This window comes from Hippoglossus hippoglossus, chromosome 18, assembly GCF_009819705.1.
Source record: "Hippoglossus hippoglossus isolate fHipHip1 chromosome 18, fHipHip1.pri, whole genome shotgun sequence".
NCBI classification, from domain to species: domain Eukaryota; kingdom Metazoa; phylum Chordata; class Actinopteri; order Pleuronectiformes; family Pleuronectidae; genus Hippoglossus; species Hippoglossus hippoglossus.
The window spans coordinates 14,212,130-14,231,668 of record NC_047168.1 but is presented as its reverse complement, the minus strand read 5'-3'; the positions used below and the strand labels follow the sequence as shown (position 1 = coordinate 14,231,668).

Here is a 19,539-nt window from a genome sequence, read left to right as displayed (position 1 = left end):
CATCAGTTCTGCGTCTCCTGTGAACCGAGAGAACGAGAGAGAAGGTAAACGAAGAGGAGGAGGAGGAGGAGGAGTGTGTGCGCTCCATCGCCGTAATTAGCTCTCTAAACAATTTGGTGTAGACTTTAGTCCACATGTTAATCCTAACGGCATCTTCAGCTCGATAACACAGCAGTGTCAGGAAACACACACACACAGACACACACACACTTCTGCACACAAAGTACAGATCATAAGTCGCATAGGAAAACAGGAGGATATGATGCATGGACATGTGTGTGTGTCTGTGTGGGTGTGTGTGTGCGTCGCATGTTGAAGAAGCTCTTCTCCCACAGCCGCTGAGATAAAGATGGAATTTGCGTCCGAGAGCAGTTTCAAAGGGAGAGGAGGGCGAGTCAGAAAACAGGGTGGATGGAGGCGCACGGGGAGAATGTTGCTATAGACGAGAACGAAAGATAAACTCTGAAATCAAGCTCTTCATCAAAGATACATTCGGAATATTTAATGACCCGAAAAAGACTCAGGGAAGTGGCAAAAACAAAGATCCTGATACCAGCTTCGGAAACGCCTCCGGTACTGCAGAAAATACAATTTAGATTTGTCAAAGAAACTAACAATTATTCGTTTGTGTGCTTTTACACACAGGGAAATGAAAAGAATACTCGTCAAACAGTGGGTGGACGGAGGAGAAGGAAGAGAAGAGCTGAAAGCAAAGAAGAGGTCCACGACAGATAAAGACGAGGGAAAACGGCGAAAGAGAAAACATAACCTTTCACTCTTTCACTGGATGATGCAGATCTGAAGTGTGAGCAAACATCACAGATTTATCTAAGCAATCACAGGATGTTATGGCTGGCTTAACCCCCCCCCCCCCCCCCCCCCCCCCGCCACACACACAGACACACACACACAGACATGAACACACGCATGATCGCACAACCACCCGTATGGGTTCAGGGGTTCCCTGACCTTTCATGTGACCCACATCCCAGGTGGAGTTTGTGGTGGGAAATCTGTCTGCTGTGTGTGTGTGTGTGTGTGTGTGTGTGTGTGCGTGTGTGTGTGTGCGTGTGCGTGTGTGTGTGTGTGGTAAAGCGCGCATCAAATTAAGTGTGTGTTTGTGGTGGCGGTGTCACAGCTTCAAAGGAAAAGGCTCCAGGTATACATTACCTGCTGAACCCCTCACCTGGCTGAACGGAGATTCAGATCTGGGCAAGAATTAATGCTGCACGCGCACGCACACGCACACACACACACACACACACACACACACACACACACACACACACACACTACGAAACAGTGATGTATGAGAAGCCAGTTAATGATTGAAAACTAAGACAATAAGAGGCCCCTCTGTGTTTATTCTGTTGTCTTTGTTCTCACTTTCCACCGAGTGTGAAAATATCAACTTTATATGAATTACAGGAAAAGTTAAAAACAACAGCTGCACTTGCTCTTAAACTTTTCAAGGTGTTTTGTAGTTGAATGGAATAAAGGAGCATTCCACACTAAAGGTTGAGACCAAGCAGGTTTCTATCAAAGTCAGCTTTGGGTCATGCACACTGCTTCCACTAGGGGGCCCCAGTGAGACCACTTGGACAGATGAGACATGACTTGGTATGTAAAGGTATGTTGGGTGTGTGTGTGTGTGTGTGTGTGTGTGTGTGTGTGTGTGTGTGTGTGTGTGTGTGTGTGTGTGAGAGAGCGAGTAAGTAAGTAAGTGAGTGACAGAGAGAGAGAGAGAGAGAGAAACATCCCTTGCATCATCTCTTTATTGCCGTCATCTCTACCCATCACCCCCCTCTCTACCTTCCACCTTCCTCCTCTTCCTCACAGACCGACCAACTCCACATGATGAAGACCATGACAAGTGGTTGAAAAGCTCCTAAATGGACTAAAACCTCATTTCCCAAGGTCAAGAACGGACGTTTCCCCCTCTCTCTTTCACCCTTTCCCCTTCTTTTGACTTCTCCTCCTCTTCATCCTCTCTGAGTGGGTGGGGCCGGCCACATTCCTGGGTCAAAATGGACCCCCCCCCCCCCCCACCCGCCATTATAGCTTTACATCTCCACGGCAACAATAACAGCCTGTATGTCCGCTCAAAAGTCACAAAACCTTTCACATACATTTATTTGGAGAATAAAGTCATAATATGAAGTGTCATGTGCGAGGGGGAGTTTGTCAGGACTTTGGATCAAAGAGTGAAACTTTCTCTCTTTGATTTCTTCTCAATTACGACTTAACTCTTGTCAGATTATGACTTTATTCTGGAAATCTCCTCACGTTGGCTGTAAGACTCCGTCGTACGATTCATGGACCGATAAAGTTATGTGTCCTGAGATTGTTATGACAAAACCTTATGGAAAAGAAAGGTTGGATATTTTACAGTTTAACCATAAACTTTATCATAAATAATTATAAAGAGGAAGAAAATACAAACACAACCAAATAAGACTTGAATTGAGCAAATACTGTTTTTTTTTTCTTGTCTAAAACATAAACAGAAATGCACTATTCTCATAAACGCAGATACGTCTCATATCAACGTATTTTTACTGATCCAATGATAAATCGGCCGGGCTCTTCTGATTATGTAACATTATGTCAGTGTCTTTATATTTGAGGGAAGGTGAAGATAAAGTCTCGTCGCAGCTGCAGCAGGTAAAGGTCTCAGAGGTCAGGCCGTACATTCTCCAGACTAAGATGCATAAACCCAGACGAGGCTGCACCTGGACTCTTCCTCGGACATGTTTATTTCTCTGTAAACAAATTACAAACTCTCAGGGGTCGATTTCCTCTCGGGCGCTGAACTGCACATCAACCAGATGGATTTATGATGTTCACAGACTAGATGTGATAAACATTAAAAAAAGCTCCAGGTCCACGCCCCTCAGAGCGGCTGTGTGGACGCGCCCCTGCTTGTGGGGGGGCGGGCTCCTGTGGATCAGCATGCAACAAGTGCTCATGCATTATTAATGACTCGTGAATATTCAGCATGTGGAGCCTGTTGGAATATTACATGAGGAGGCAGAATGACACACACACACACACACACACACATAGTTTGATGATACAGCTGCGTCATACAGGGAGGTCAGAGATGTACGGCTATGAGAGCTGCAGCTGGGAGTGAAGAGGGGGAAAGTATGTGCAGACACACACACAAACACACAAACACCAAACACACACACACACACACACACACCTCCTGCAAAGAGTCCAAAGATAAAGTCACCTTGCTTACATATTAACAAGATACTAGAGGAACTACAGTCACCTCTCTGCTGCCCTGGCTGCACAGAATCCAACCCTGCAAGGTGCTGGGAGCAGAATCACCCAGTAAAGATGGATTTTACGCACATACAGTAACATGCATGTCACTAACCAGCTGCTGTTAGAGCCAACACACACCTGCAGGGCACATGCACCTGAGCAGAAAAGTGGAGGACAACGTATTTCAAGGCTGGGAAAAAGGGCCTTTTATTAACTAAACCAGCAGCAGCAGCGTGTGTTGTAGGACTGGCTGCTGGCGCGCTGCAGGGCACAGACTTTGTGTTTGTGAATCACTGCATGAGGAGTGGATAATGGTTTAAAAACGACAGATGCACACTGTGGTTGCAGGGGAAGGAGAAGGAGAAGAGGAAGAAACGTGCACGGATAGAAACTACAAAGCAGAAGGTGCTCGTGGGTCCCCGTCGTTAAAAAAAAAAGTGCCATCAAAGCTCCGAACAACGTGTGTAATTGGGCTAATTACATGGTTATTATTACCAGTGCAACACAGCGGAACCCGCAGTGACATTACTATTACCATTATTCTAAGAGGAGAAGAATACGCGCTTGTTTTAAAGCTGCTCCTCTATTTATAAACCACGGTCGCGTCCCGGTGCCGGCTGAGTGAGAGCGGCAGGTTCCTGCTTCTCCATGCGGGGAGTCGCGGAGCTGCTCGTGGGGATTCAAACCTGTGACAAACACCCGTACGCGTACTCGAAAGGAAAAGGAAGCGCACTTACCGCAGAGTCGGATCGCTGCACCGCGACGCACAGGGCGAGGAAGAAGAGCAGCGGCGCGGCGAGCTGGCGCGGGCTCCTCGCGTCTGTCTTCATCTTGCGGGGGGAATAAAAACAAGGGTCCTCCTGCGCTAACACTCACTGACTGTGCGGCTGTCTACTCGCGTGTCATAGCCCGGCTCCCCCCCCCTGCACACTGGCTCTGAGTGGAAGATGAATAGTGGGAAAAACACTTGTCCTCGGCGGGCGGACTGCTGCTGGTTGCGCCTGCAGAGGCTTCTGATCCTGGCTCTGGCACCGTGCGCCTCTGCTGTCCCCCTCTAACTTTTTCTCTCCTCGACTTGCAATCCTGCCCTGCCGGATCTACTTCCCACACCCAGCGCACTGATATCTGAGCCCCCCCCCCCCCCCCTTGCACATACACTGCGACACACAGTTGGTCTTAAAGTAAAGCTTCGGGAGGTTTTACGCACGGAAATGTGAGTGTGTTGACCGCAGGCGATCCAAATGTTCCATTTCGGTTCTGTGCGTAATTATTGATCCACAGTTTAAAACTCTTCTCCAAGTGAATAATGTTAGGACCTCGCAAGGTGCGGATGGATATGGCTCTTCTCCTGCGTGTCTATCCAATCCTACCCAACGCCCGAGGCTGCACACACACCCACACACACACACACACACACAGTCACACACACACACAAAAAGGTTTGGCATTAAACCTTTATTTGACATTTTCTATACGCCCGGACACGTTGCATTCCTGCCAGATTATTAAAGGTTAAATACTCAACTTTGACTCCTGTCAGAAGGAGGCTACTGGCACAATGTGGAATTAGTTTTGTCTCTTTGAAAATAAATCGGGAAACATCATCCTGACCTTCTCCTTTTAATGGAGCTGCTTTTTACATGACATGGATTTGAGGCAAGAGGCTCTTTGGAGGAAAAGTGCTGCTGATATGAAGTCAGGAGAAAGTTAGAGACACATGAGATCCTCAGAACATGAAACTGACACTTCACATGCAAATTATGAAATATTGAATCCCCATGAAACTGAAAGAAGTTGTGTGTTAGTTACTTATTTAGGTTTAGTAACCAGGACTTAATGATTATGGATTATTTCCACTCTGGCTCTCAGTTTACAGTTGTTTGTTGTAGTTTTAGTAGATGTGGGTTTATTCTTAAGTAAAACTTCAAGTTTCTGTTCCAGGAACTGGAATAAGTTGGTGGTCAAACAACATGAATGTGTTTCCTTACCATGAAAATGAGACTGTATTCTTCCTAAACACGTATTATTCTGGATGTTATAATGTCGGTAGCTATTCGGGATTTTTTTTATGTTTCTTGATATCATTTTTTCATCCTGTGTCGATTTATTTGAATAAAGTTGCTGCGTTTGCTTCCCATTGCGTAAACAAGGTGGAAAGATGTTACCGCTTTGATCCAGCAGAGGGCGAAGTGTACGCTACGTTCTGTGGGTGTTACGTGAAGTCTTACGTCAAAAACGTTTCCGGAAAAACCAAGCGGACGCAAGAAAGCCGATAAAAGAATAGACCGTCCGATGATACGACAAAGTTTGGATTAAGATCTTGTGTTATGTATTGTTTTGTAGTGACACTAGCATGATGAGCAGGAACACGTAAAAATAAATAAGACTGACGGATTTAAATTCATGATTTTACTTTTTCCTGTGGTCTAGTGTTAAAGAAGCAAACAAAAAGGGCAATAAGTCTTAATATTGAATCGCAATACCTGTAGAATACTTTCGCAATACTTGTAAAGTCGTGATACATATCGGATCAGCACCCAAGTATCGTGATAATATCGTATCAGGAGATAAATGTAAAATCACAGCTACAGTGGAAACAAGTTTTTAACTTTTTTCATGTTTGATTTGATGTCATGTTGATGAAATGTGATCCACGTCTCATTTGCAACTGGTGGAGAAGAGACCAAGCTTTACATGTTTTAAACATTTTAATACTTTCAGAAACTTGTATATCGTTTTTCAGTTGACAACACGAACATAAACTCAACCAGATGCCTCTGTTGAGCAGTTTGGAGAAAGTTTTGAGACAAACGCTGAGAGTTTAAGGTTTGAATTGAGAATATAGTTATGGGAAAGTAATATATCGATTCAGGCGGCAGTGGAAATAGAAAATATAATATGTTGCATGAAAAAGTGTGAAAAAGGGAAACAAAGACAGAGTTGTCTTCATTCAAGAAACATTATGGAGTTGAAGTAAAATAAAACCTGAATGAAAACTGGTTCTACACCAAACTTTTTATTGAACTTTATTGAAATAGATGTAACGTTAGTGGAAAAACGATTTTATTGTGAATGTATGAGGTCCTACATGAGTATCACACCGATTTTATAGTTTTAAATTGATTATATGGGTTCTGTGTTCACATTACACTTGAGAACATGTGAGAAACTCACTTCTTAGGGGTTTTTAACACAAACAAATCAACACCTTCTGATGTTTGTGGAACTTTAGATGGAGTAAAACTTGGTCTGGACACTCTCTGGACCCCAGGTTGTCCTGAGCAGCACCGAGCCTCAAGCCCCTGTGTCTGCAAACTGCGTCGTGGACTCGAACTCCTGCCGCAGCCGAAGGTGCAGAGGCATGAATGACATGTGTTGGCCCCTCCTCTCCCTCGGCTGAGCTGCGCTGCAGAGTTGAAGCGCAACAGCCCGGAGAGCGCAGCAGCGACTTCACCGCTGCGACTTTGGTGAGTTGGATAAGCTCCGATATTATGAAGCGAAGCCCCGAGAGGAGCGGGGAGTCGGTGCCGAGTGTGTTCCAACAGCCGGAGGAGTGTGTGTGCGCAGTGTGTGGGACGCGGGGGAACTACTTTATCTCTTGTGTTCTCTGTGTGTGTCTCCGGGCAGATGACGGCGGATTTGGAAGCCGTCGATGAGCGCGTTTGAAGAGGCTTGCTGCTGAAGACAAGGGGGGGGGAACGAGAATCGAACCTGTGGCTCGCTCTCTGCCGGTCGTGATCAAAAATGAAATTCCTGTAAGCATCTGTTTTTATTCCCACCTCTTAGGGGAAAAAAAGCCAAATTCCATCCAGGTCGCGTTGCGGCGGCTGCAGGGTGGCGCAGCCGCAGCTCCGCGCCCGGCTGCAGGCTGCACGCTCGCCCCGGCTCCCGGTGCACTTCACCTGGCGGAGCAGCACCGCAGCAACCCGCCACTCACCCGACTCTTTCCTTCCTTTTCACAGGATTTGCGTGGTCGTGGTCGCCTTGGCGGTGAGATCTGCGCACGGGGTAAGTCCCCGTTTGTTTACTATAACTCTTCTTCAGGTGAAGTGGCCTCGCCACGGTTTATTTACAGAGCCGATGCAAAGTGCAGGCGATCTAACATGTGGTGTTTTTGGAACTGGGACCGACTACTTGCTGGAGAACATGCGTTTTTTCCCATGAATATCCCGCTGTGCGTAAACGCCTCATGTGAAGCAGCAGCTGATTGTTATGTGGAGAAATTACGCAGCTGGAAAAATAAGTCTAAATCCAAAGAGCAGCAGCTTCTTGTTGCGTAAATTACATGTTTATATATGTGTGTGTTTCATGTCACATCCTGTGCAGCCAGCAGCAGACTCACTGCAGCAGCTCCACACGCGTCACATTGTGGCCTCAGCACCTCTGGATCTTTCTTTTTTTATCACTTTACAAAACTTTAAATCGTTTTAGAACATTTGATTTCGGTGCATCTTTCATTTCATTTTTGCACCTTGTCTCCCAAACACTGTCCAAAGCCATTTGCCAGGTTTTCTGTGTGAAGCTGTGGCTCATGACTCTGTATTTATATGTGGCCTGAGGGATTGAAAAGAGCAGTTCGTGTTTGACTGGGCCCGCTCGCCCTCATCTGCAATTCAAACCCCGCCCCCCCTGCTCATGAATATGTAGGATTAGGAGATTACTGCATGAACAAGACACGCCCATGAGAGTAGGTATGCAATGCCTCTGGTGGAAGGTACAGATTCTTATTCAGAAAACATATTTATATAAATCAACGAGCATGGGTAAAAATGAATTAACATTATTTTGCAGTTTTGTTAACATCTAAATCAGCTTGGTCAGGTGTAAAGATTCGTTTTATTGTGGAAGTCTGCGACGTCACCTTTGACCCCCTTCACTTAATGCACGAATAACTGACCAACAGCAAACTAGCTAGTAAATAAAATGCGACTGCTGCTTTCTAAAAGTGGTTCTGATAGCGTAACGATAACCCGCAAGCTCGGCACGTCGTCGGCTGCAGGAGGAGGTGCTGCGATATTCAACAAATGCTTTTCCGTGTATGTAGCACGTGTGTTTAATCACGGGTAACGGATCGGGTGTGGGTCTTATGTTAATAGAACCGAGCGGGTCTGGATTTGACTTGGTCATAGTTGCGGCTAACGGCATCCTTCAGCCACCTCCGGGGACAATGGCGGTCCTGAGCGAGCAGTTGAAACCCTTAAGGAAACCCTGCAGATCTAGAGAAGCATGAGGAACATGGGCCTGCAGAGCGTTGTACCCTAAATGTCTCAGAGAAGAAGAGCACGGGGAGGGGGGGGGGGGGGGGGGGGGGGGGTTACATGAGCACCGAGACACAAACCGACCATCTGTGATGACAAGGGTCGAGTTAAATTGGGAACAGAAGGGTCAATTCAGCGCTGCAGCCGTCCTGAATTAGAATAAGAAGGGGCAGGGGCTGTGTTGGATGGGGTCACTCAGGTTGATGAGGGGGGGGGGGGGCAACATGGCTTCTGTCTTGTTCTGCAGGATATTTGGTGCCCTGAGGTTTAAAATGTTGTCTAGGAAGGGGAACCCGAAGGGAATTGAACCGTTAACGCCGCTGGTGTCGGTGTGGACGTCTGTGACGGGGAACATGAAAGCGAAGGGGCAGCACGGCTTCCTGCCTCTCAACAGGACTCGGCCGATGGAGCTGCATTGACTCTGAATGGACTCCTCCACCCACTTCCACCTCCCTGTTGTTGTGTGGGTGTGTGTGGGTGACCGGGTGGCTGAGTGGATAGATACGTGTGTGAGCGACAGACCAGTTCATTGGGTGGTCTGGGTCGTTGTCACCTTGGTAACCGTGTCTTTGATTGTGGCGTGGCAGCCGTCCTGCCGTGAAGTTCATCGACTCTCTGTGGTTCTGCCAACAGAGGGAACGTCTCAGCGGCGTCACTGAACTTTACTCCGTCTCCCGTTGGGCCTTTGGCGGACGAACGAGTTAAGTTGAGAATAATGTTTGAGCGAAGGGTACAGTTGCTCCTCCTGAGCGTCGGTCGGGGCTGACTCAGCTGTTGGCACAGGGAAAACATCGCACACAGGTGAGGAGGAATGGTGAGGAGAGAGGGGAGGAGGCGTGCTGGGAAGGAGACGAGGGAGTCAAAAATGATCCTGTACAGCCGGGGCAGCTGGGAAATCCTCCATCCAATTTACATGTGTTTGGATGTAGCTGGAATGCAAGACGGGTGTGGATGCACACATTTGTTTTGTGCACACTGTGACAAAGGAAATCAGAGCAGGTTGAACTCAGACATGTTGGAGGAATGTGTGTATTTGCACATGTAAATTTTTTTAAGATGAAATATAAGATAAAGATTTTTACATTTTTGATGGAGTGCTGTACGTTAGGAGCCTTCAAACCACACAGTGCAAATCACTTTGAAATCTAATTAGTTATTTGACATGTTAAATTGATGCCATTTGAAGTATCCTCTTCTCCTCTCCTCTTCCTCTTCCTCTCCTCTCCTCTTCCTCTCCTCTCCTCTTCCTCTCCTCTCCTCTCCTCTCCTCCCCTCCCCTCCCCTCCCTCTGCTGAATTCCTGCAGAGCTTGGCAGGACTTGTCAGGCTGTCTCTCGTTCCCTGCAGGTGCTATAGGCTGAAACATTCCAGAAACACTAAGTGAGGCGACTGATCAGGGCTTGATTTGTAGCTGCTCTATTACCCGCTGCTTCCCCCCCTTCAGAGAAAAACCCTCTCTCCTATCACTTTTTGCCCCGGCTGCTTCCACAAGTGAGCTAATTCATTACAGGCTGATTTATGGTGTGATTTGTGAGCGATGGTCCCACAACCTCTTCAACCCTGATGTCACAATTCATTTTATTTCTCTGTCTAGTTCCTTCCTTCCACTTTGGAGACAGTGACGGAGTCGAAAGTGAAGATGAACTTCTTTCCTCTGTCATAAGTTTGAATATTCTTTTGGTTTTGAAACATTTATCTCATAATTGCCAAAACTCTATTTCTGCACACATCACTCGTCTAGTCTTTAAGTGCTTCTGATTCATTACACTCGTGCTCTGCCTTTGCAGATGAGAGATTTCAGACACATGTGCCTTCAGGGCTGACATAATTCAGTCAGACCTCATTGAGTGATACAGTTTAATCCTGAAGTATTTGAGTTTTAAATGATGCAATCAGGAGATTGTGCTGACGCTTCCATTTTCTATAGATTAATATCTCTGTGTTCAGTGTCGAATCCGAATTAAAGGTTGTTGTTTATTGTTTTTTTTACGATGTGGGATGAAACGAAGGTGACAAGTAGAAACAAAGATCGACCACATGATTGTGGTGCAGAGAAACCTTCAAACTTCATTAAACAGGAGTTATGACTTCTCTGTCGGGTAAAGAATATAAATATTTCCCGGGTGTTGGATCTCAGCGTGTTCCCGGATGTTTTTAGAGGTGGCAGCAGACTGAGCTGTGGTTGAGGGTTCGTTCCCCCAGAGGCTTCTGAGGCTGAAGTCAAGAAGGAGGAGGAGGAACAGTGTTGATCTGGGTCACGATGAGATTAGTCACGTTTATGGAAAAGTTCTGATGTTGTTTTGAAGTGCGACAGATGAAAGAGGCAGACGGGTGAATCCTGAGGGAGAGAGAGAGAAGAGGGTTGTGTGACCGGGTCAGACTGGAAAGTTTCCAGGTCGTGCGTCTATCCCCAGCACCATTTCATTCATCCTTTACTTTTCTTTCTCTTCTGGAAGTTTGAATGACTCGTATCCTTTTCCCTCCTCCCCCCCTCCAGTTTCCCCCCACTGTCCTCGGAGGCTAAAACACTCCGTCAGTTAGTGCATTAGGAAACCTATAAACCAAACATCGCATGTTTAACACGGCGCTGAAAAGCCCCCGCTGCTCCTCTCCAACGCCCACGCTCCGAGCGCCGCTACCTGTGTGGTGCTCGCATGTCTCCCCTCTCCCATAAAAACGCGTTCGCCCCCATGTTTGTGTGCGTTAGCTGCGCAGGTGGGATGAAAGACTTAACTCGGTTTTCCTTTTGGGGGAAATACCCCTCGTCAGGCTGTTTGAGAGGGCACACTGGCTTTAGGGCTATCTATTGCCACAGCAGTGCACACAAAGAGAGCTAATCTGAAGACGGGATGGGGGGGGGGGGGGGGGGGGGGGGTCCCAAATATGAGTTATGCAGAAATGAGATTGCGTTGCATTTCGCACACAGCTGGAAGACCTGCGCCTACCACCGGGGGTTTTAACAGACGGCAGAGAGGTCACTTCAGCGACCTGTTGTTATTATATGAGAGCTGCGACTCTTGATTGTTGTCGTGATTGATTTGCTTCTAAATGACCTCGATCAGTCGCTTCATTCATAAGAGTGAAAAGTGCCCAACGTGACTTCACGATAAACCCACTCGTGAATATCAATCCCTTAAACATGCCTGATGTTTCCATCAATTATTCTCTATGAAATCAAGAAGATGTTGAAAAACGTTTAAAAATAAGATTCCTGAATCCGCCCCCTTAACCCAGATTTGCACAGAAATGGAATGGGTTCTTCCCGGACTCTTACCGCGTCCTTCTATCAAATTTAGTGAAAAATGGTTCCTGCAGTTGCTGCGTAATCTTGTTCACAAACAAACAAACAAACAAACGTACAGCGGTGAAAACACAAACCTCATCGGCTGATTGAAATCCTTAATCTCTGGTTTTCTCAAACAAATGTTGATGAAGGATGAGATTCACATATCCATGTTTTCTTTTCGGTGACAAACCTTCTTTCTTTTGCTTCCCCGGTTGATTTCGACATGTCGCCCCCCAGTTTTCTAAAGAAGTTACACAAGCACTGTGAGCTTTTCCCCTCAAACCGGGGCACTGCACGGGCCTGTCTGTGAGGAATGTTAAGCAATCTTTGCAAATCTAAAGTATGATTTGTATATCTTTGAAACATCCAAAAACAATAGTGAGCGGAGTGCGTTAACGTAACCGTTGACAGACGTGTTGTTGTTTCTCGTCATCTGTGCCATAGGGATGTTTGTGCTGGTCTCTGGCATTCATCCAGCCGTCCATCTCCCCAAGCCCCCCCCCCCCCCCCCCCCCTCGACAGGTGGCTACATCACTGTTTTCCTTGTCATCTTCAAACTAAAGTGCTTCAGTAAGGAGTGTCTTATTGTGGTAGATGTGCAGCGGCCTGGAAAAATCAATTAGACTGATGGAAATGATCCGTTTCGATTAAGTATTTAGCTTCTTCTCTATATTTGTGTTGCTTATCGACTTTTAGTTGCGTGTTCTTGCCGAACATCGTCACCACATCGATCGGGTCTTGATGTAAAGGTTGTGGCAGCACGTGGAACAACAGGCCAGGGAACTGAAAGCACTTTCACCACATGTCACCGCACCGTCTCCTCCCATCGGCCGGGCCTTGGCACAGCCGCCGTCGCCTATCGGACCCCCGCTTTCTCTTTTCTGACGAAGCACACGCTGTCAGTTTGTCCCCCGATTGGTCGCGGTGAACTTCAGGGGTCAGGGGGTCGACCGAGCACAAAGGCAGCGGGGGGCGCCGATGGCTTCGCATTCCACCGTCCCGCTCTCGTCGCACTTTTGTCTTTTTGCTCCTTTTGCCGCTGGTGAAAGGAGGACGAGTGGAAAACGCAGAAGATTCAGAGGGAGCAGGAGGAAGCAGAAAAGAGATGAAGAAGGGAGGGAGCGGGAGGGGGGGGGTGTTCTACCTTTCTGCAGGCCCTGGAGGGCGTGGGGGGGGGTGTTTGTCAGAGAGGTGGGGCAGTGTTTGGCTGGCTGCTCGGTGGGAGTGCTGTCGCAGCTTGTTGGACGTGCCCGGTCCCTTCTCCCTAATGCCATCGCTCCCCTCGGGGCTGTTTGCACTTCAGAGGGATTAGACCTCCAATCTACTTCTCCTCATCTGCCGGGGTTTCTCCTCTGTCTCTCTTTCACTCTTCCCTTTCTTTTCCTCCTGTTGTGTGTTTAGTCCCGTTCAGACTCCCCCCCCCCCCCCCTTACTTGTTGCTCCTTTCTTTACTTTTCGTGTAACACCTCAATGTCCCTCATGTCTCTATTCGATCGGGACGAATTGGGCAAGTTAAAGCTACAATATTTTCATTTCTACATCGGATTAAATTAAGATTAGATTCAATTATGTAATGTGAGTTTCCACAGAGCTAAAGAGATATTTACCTCAGGAGCTGGAGCTTACACATCTCTTTATTTGGACAGATGTAAAAATTCCAAATCAATTCTAGTAAATTCCCCCATGAAAACAAAACCATACAGCTTTGAGTAAACGTTTTGGGAGGGAAGCAATTGTACACTCACAGACAAACTAAAAACACGTGCAGCTAACTATTCGTTAATCTCATGATGATTGCAAAATAAAGATGATGTCAGAGTTTTTAAATTGTTTTAGTTCCAGTCGACTAATCTGTTAATCGTCTAGTTGTCATTCAGGATCCTTGAGGATTGTGCTCATTGGTTAATCACGGTTTCCAATAACCAGCATCAACATCTTTTGATCCAGGTTTTATCACCATCTCCCAACCTTGTATTCCAGACGTCAATTTAAAAAAAAGAAACCATGGCAACATAACTCCTCCTGAGGACTTTTCCATTTGTTTTGAAGTCGGGAAGCCTGACAGGTTCAATTCCTGCTTCTGCTTTGATGTTCCACTCCCCCCCCCCCGCAACATCATTACTTTGGCATTAGACAACAACATCAGCCCTTTAAGTCAAACATTTTTCCCTCTTCACTGCAATTATCACATGCATGCCTGTGCAGGGGGAACACAGATCTCCTTTTGTCTGTCAGTGCTCTGTGGTGCTGGTGGTCTGATCCACCGCCCCAGTGGGGACAAGGTGTGTTCATGTGACTGACTGGCTTTCAAAGTACCATTAATGTTCTCTAATGGAGACGTTAATTACAAACCCGGCTCCACATTAATGTCCCAGTTGTGGGTGGAAGATACGAAGGTGCAGATGTATTTGCCCGCTTTGTGGCAGCTGAACCCAAAACAAACCTTAATATCCTGTTTAACTTTACCTTTAGCGCGGCGGTGCTAACTTTAGCTTTGTCTCATCCCACAGAGACGCTGAAATGTTCTCACTCTTTCTTTGCTCTCAGCTAAATGACCGTCACCTTATATGGGAGATTATTTTCCCCCCGAATTTTTACATAGTTGACAACTTTCCCCCCCCTCGCCAGGCCCTGTATCCATGGCTACCGTATATCTGTGGCGAGGTAACCGCCGGCGACAGCCCACTAATGTGCCGCTGCGATAGGAACACTATCATTGGCACATCAGATGTGTCAGTTATTGTGTGCTATTACCGCCTCACTGTGTCTCTGCCTGTCCCTGTAATTACTGGAACCTCCGCTCTGCTTTTTCCACCTCTTTGTCTCACACTCATCCTTCACTGCCTCGTCTGTGCCAGTCAGGTAATCCAGGTAACCATACCTCCCTCCCTCCCTCCATCCCTCCCCCCGCCCCAAGCTCCTTGTATATGACATAACTTCGGTACATCCAGAACCTTCTTTATTGGATTTCTTGCCCCCGTGATGCCAGCTTGTTTGCGTTTGTCTCGCTTCGCCTCCTTTCGTCATAACTTTGCCGAGGCAGCTGCCAGAGTTAATGATGGCGCTGCTGCGAGGGAGAAGCTGCCTGTGGCGGTGGAAGTGCCACAGCTTATTGACACATCTATGAGGCAATAACCTGCAGATCTGATGCTTTGAAACACAAGTCCTGTGTGGATTTACTTCAGGTCTGAGATATAATATATGTTATTGCTTAGTTCTGTCATGTTGACACTGGAGTTTATCATTTCAAGGGTGGGTGTGTTTTCTTTTTGTTTTTATGACTGTTGAACACAATTTAAGACATCGCTTACTGAGTTATTTAAAAAAATAACTATTTTAAATGCTATTATTTGTCTTTGCCACCTTTCTGTTGGTTTATTTGTTCGTGGGCCAAGAGAGAACCAATTGAATTTTGGTGTTTTTTGGCACCTTCACAGATTTATGAATCTTGATGGAAAATCTCTAAATCTTAACATCCCCTCACGGTGGTCATGCTGTTCCTCTTCACTCTGCACCCCCAGTCTAACCTCTGTCAATCAGCGTTGTCTTTATGAACGGTCGTAAATCACAGAGACCTCCCAATTTGTCTTCTGGGCTCGTCCAGAGGGGGAAATACCACAATGGTCAGGTGCAATTTACTGTGTTTTGTAGCCGAGTGTGAAACTATCACCTTCACCCTGCAGTTGAACCCCCAGCGGCAGCTCATCCGTCATCAGTGACAGGAATGACCAGCTTTACTTTTTATTTTATTGCAACAGGTCGTGATCGATTTATCTTGAAGCAGCAGTTATTTCCGAGGTTTCCCCCGTTGCCACCTGTTAGACGACCAAATGTCCGTCAGTGAAAATAGTCGACCAAGTGGTGATTGGTCCGTTGGTTCCAGTAAAACGATATAAAGCTGGTCCCCTCAGTTATTAGACTGAGCGTTACGGTTTTGTATTCCTCAGTTAATAGATTCTAATTAGAATATGCAGAAGTTGATGATTTGGCCCCAAACTGCATGAACAGAGTTTTAGCGCAGGAGTGAAAAGCTGTAAATTAGCTCTGGTTTATTATGAAAACTGTGGTCATGTGGTTTCTGACCTCAAAAACAAATATTTAACCCGTTAACAAAGGTTGTCGAGCTTCATTAGGGTTCTCTCCCTCCACCGCGTCGTGTTCGCTGCGGCTCCGCTGACTTGACGCGCCTCGCGGCCTCGCACCACCTGGCACCGTTCCCTCCGACTTCACCCTGAGCCTCGTGCTCTTAGCTTTAAACTCCATTCATTACCGAGTGAAGGGCCTCAGCCGCTCCGCTGGCTCGGCTCCCTGTCGCCCACCGTGGCCCCAGAACGGCCACTAATGAGGAGGGTGGGGGGGGGGGGGGGGGGGGGGGGGGGGGGGGGGGGGGGGGGGGGGGGGGGGGGGGGGGGGGGGGGGGGGGGGGGGGGGGGGGGGGGGGGGGGGGTTGCAGATCGTTATTGTGCCAACCTTTCGCCGCAGAAACAAATCGCCCGCTTCCACTTCCAGGGGTCGAAATGATCTCGTGTTCGGCCTCATCTCACTGACCTGCGTTAGAAACGAGCAGGAAGGTCTCTGACAGCAGAAAGTAGGTCTCAGTGCGGTGGAGGAGGAGGAGGTGGAGGAGGAGGAGGTGGAGGAGGAGGAGGTGGAGGAGGAGGTGGTGGCGGAGGAGGAGGCTGGAACTGGAACTCTGTTGACAAACAGTGTGTTTGTCAACAGAGGCTGAGTCGATCCCCCCCCACCCCCCACCTCTCAACATATTTATTCAGCCAGCTCCTCTTGTTCCTAAAATAGCTCAGTCACTCACTGGCCGGCCAGAGAGAAGCTTTGTGTGTGTGTGTGTGTGTGTGTGTGTGTGTGTGTGTGTGTGTGTGTGTGTGTGTGTGTGTGTGTGTGTGTGTGTGTGTGTGTGTGTGTGTGTGTGTGTGTGTGTGTGTGTGTGTGTGTGTGACAGAAACAAAACACACTGCTCACTAACAAGGGTTTGTGTTGAAACTGTGAAGAAATTCACGTTAATGTTTTATGACTTGTTCATGTTTGCATTGGACAATTGTTGACTTTGTGCAAAAGCTACATTATTCATGCTTGAGTCCACTGAAATACAAGTTATTAATTTACTGATCTAGTTCTTTGTTGGTTATGCAACTGGTTTGGATTAAGAGAAGATGTTTTGATCAATCAAATTGTCTATGAAATGTCGTATTAAAGAGAAAGTGCAGCCATATTTATTGTATATTATTAGTTTTGTCTGATCAAAAGTCAAAAATGCAAAGAAGGGGAATAGACAGTATATTGGAAACCATTATGACCAATGCTATAAAAGTATATACACCATAAAAGTATGAACACAAGTCAAGTGGTTGTGTTTGTTTCAAACAGAACAAGTCTCAAAGTGCATTGAAATGAGAATTACAGAAAAACTACAGTCGCGCAAAATGGATTTAAGACGAACATTTAAACTCAAGTTTGTTATCTCCACCTTTTCTTAGCGTGTGAGTGTATGTCAGAGGATGAAGTGAAGGTGGTGAAAACAAACATACCACAGACAGGCAGAGCAACAATTAGACAAGACGTGTACGACCTTTTTGTCAATTCGCTGCATGTCTTTGTTGGCAAGTCCCTGCAGCCGCCCACAGGTATGTGCACCTCCAGCGATGACCCGGAGCAGCACTGAGCTCAGCGTCTTGACATTTACATCGTTCTCAGACGCAGGTGTGAGCGACGTCTCGCATTTTTGATCGTAAATATAAATTAATTGACTGCACAAAGTGACGTAATCGCCAGCGTTACAGTTTGTGCTGTGATGTTGGTTTTAACCCTCGCAGCACTTTGCATACCTCCTCAATTACCACGTGAAATTGATGTCACATCATCATTTTCCTCATTATCTCTTGACTCTCTTGACAATGCTCTGAAGAGTCTTGGCTCCGGGGCCCGAGCCCCCTGAGAGGGTTGGTGTTGCTCTGTGTTCCTGCAGGTTAGAAGATGAGGTGATACTGAGTTTGAGTGGCAGACGTGATCCTGTAATTCTGAGGATTGAAGGTGTTGTGTCGGGATTTGCACAGAAAATCCTTCACTCGAACCGATCCCGCGAAGATTCCTCCTTTCTGCTCCGCTAGTAAACCTCAGGTCAACTGAAGGTTTATGAATCCTGCTTTATTTTGTGTTTGCCTTTGTCATTCCTGAGACTCTTTAAACAATGACATCAGTGAAGGGGGCGATAGCTTCTGCACACAGGACGTTTACCCTCTCGCCCCGGTGTCGTGGAAGGAGCAGGTATTTGCAGTATTTTGGACACAGCATTAGCTCATTAACTCCATGTTTCAAAACAGTCTGTCCTGCATGGTGAAGGAAATCTGTTCAGGGTCGTGCTGACCTTCAGCCGGCGTCTCTGAGTCTTTTCACCTCAGTTAAAGAGAGAAGAGAGAGACTTGTTTTAGAGTTTAGATTGTTGCTCGGACGAAATCAATCATGAGAATAATTATCGTTTTTGAATTTGCTTGGGGAATTAAAACTACATTCAGGTACGATATATTAAAATCACAATCCGATTAGACATTTCTTTGACTTGATAAGAAGAAGGTTTCATGGAATTCATCCGCTGTCATGAAACCTTTATGACGCTGAGGATCGTTCCTCGAGCTCCACCGTTGACCCGGGGTTGTCAGGTGCGAACTGCGGGCGAGCTTTTTTTTTTCTCGCTTCTCCCCCGCAGGAATGTTCAGGCATTCCCCGATCCCACCGGCATTCCTCATGACATTTAGGATCCTGGAATCCGTGACAGACAGCAGGGGGACAGGTCTGGACTTAGGACCCATCAGCCTGTGAGAGCTAACAGCTAATGAACCGTTGCCAGGGGCGACAGGAACATTCCATGTCATCGCCATAGCTACTGGGCCTTCCCTCCCCCTCACGACCACCACCTTCCACCCCCGCTGCACGCCAGCTTCTTGAAGAGGTCACACACCTGTCTGCACCTCTTCTTTCCTTTCCTCACCTCCCCCTCCTCTCCTTCCCCTTGTCTTTCACTCCCTTCCTCGTCCCCATCACCCTCCCACCCCCCCCCCCCCCCCCCCATATTCTCATCTGAACTCAGTGACTCCATCGTTTTCTTTTATGTGAGATAATCTGTTAATGTCAACACCAACGGCTTATGAAGCAGGGTTTGACAGACAATATCTAGTGTAGATACCTGCTCATGTTAATGTTTGGGTTGCCTTTATCTTTATTTTTTAAAGTTCTTTGTTAAACTTGATCAAAAACCTGCGGTGTTCCCCAAGGATCGATTGTAGGGCCAATTCTTTCCCTTTTTTAAAAAGCATTTTAGATACATATATGTCGGGATGTCACATAACTTGAGTAATTTGTGAAGCACTTTGAACTGCAGCCACCTGAGAGGTACAAATAAAGTGTGATTGATAGATAGATTCACACCAAAGGAAACCAAAACGTCGAAAGAGGCAATTTCCAATGAGTAAAGACAGGATGCTTCCACCCGGTAGGTGAAGTTTCACATAAAGATGTTGCTTTAAGATTTCAGCACCTTTAGTGAGTCGGGGGCCATCGGACTTGGTTTAGTCTCAGATGTTTTGTTTAGATGTAAACCAAATTGTGTACTCATGAGTAGGTTCTCCCATGAGTCACAGATCCCCTTTGAGACTACACAGTCTGGAAATCTAGTTTACGGATAACCGAGACACATACGTTTTTTTGTTTT

General features: G+C 46.8%; 2 protein-coding genes across 4 annotated transcripts in view; one reads left to right on the top strand and one right to left on the bottom strand.

The window, feature by feature from the left end:
- col4a5 (collagen, type IV, alpha 5 (Alport syndrome)) overlaps positions 1-4,346 on the bottom strand; it is a 31,452-nt gene extending 27,106 nt beyond the window's left edge. For 2 of the 3 annotated variants that reach the window (XM_034568775.1, XM_034568777.1), the window contains exon 1: positions 4,014-4,346. In XM_034568775.1, the coding sequence (XP_034424666.1) occupies positions 4,014-4,106 (93 nt within the window). In that variant the 5' untranslated portion in view covers positions 4,107-4,346. The remainder of the gene's footprint in view (positions 1-4,013) is intronic. The other variant, XM_034568776.1, reaches the window with a different exon arrangement.
- A 2,292-nt stretch (positions 4,347-6,638) lies between these two features.
- col4a6 (collagen, type IV, alpha 6) overlaps positions 6,639-19,539 on the top strand; it is an 88,771-nt gene continuing 75,870 nt past the window's right edge. The window contains exons 1-3 of the mRNA XM_034568774.1: positions 6,639-6,743; positions 6,904-7,031; positions 7,239-7,284. Of these exons, the coding sequence (XP_034424665.1) occupies positions 7,021-7,031; positions 7,239-7,284 (57 nt within the window). The 5' untranslated portion in view covers positions 6,639-6,743; positions 6,904-7,020. The remainder of the gene's footprint in view (positions 6,744-6,903; positions 7,032-7,238; positions 7,285-19,539) is intronic.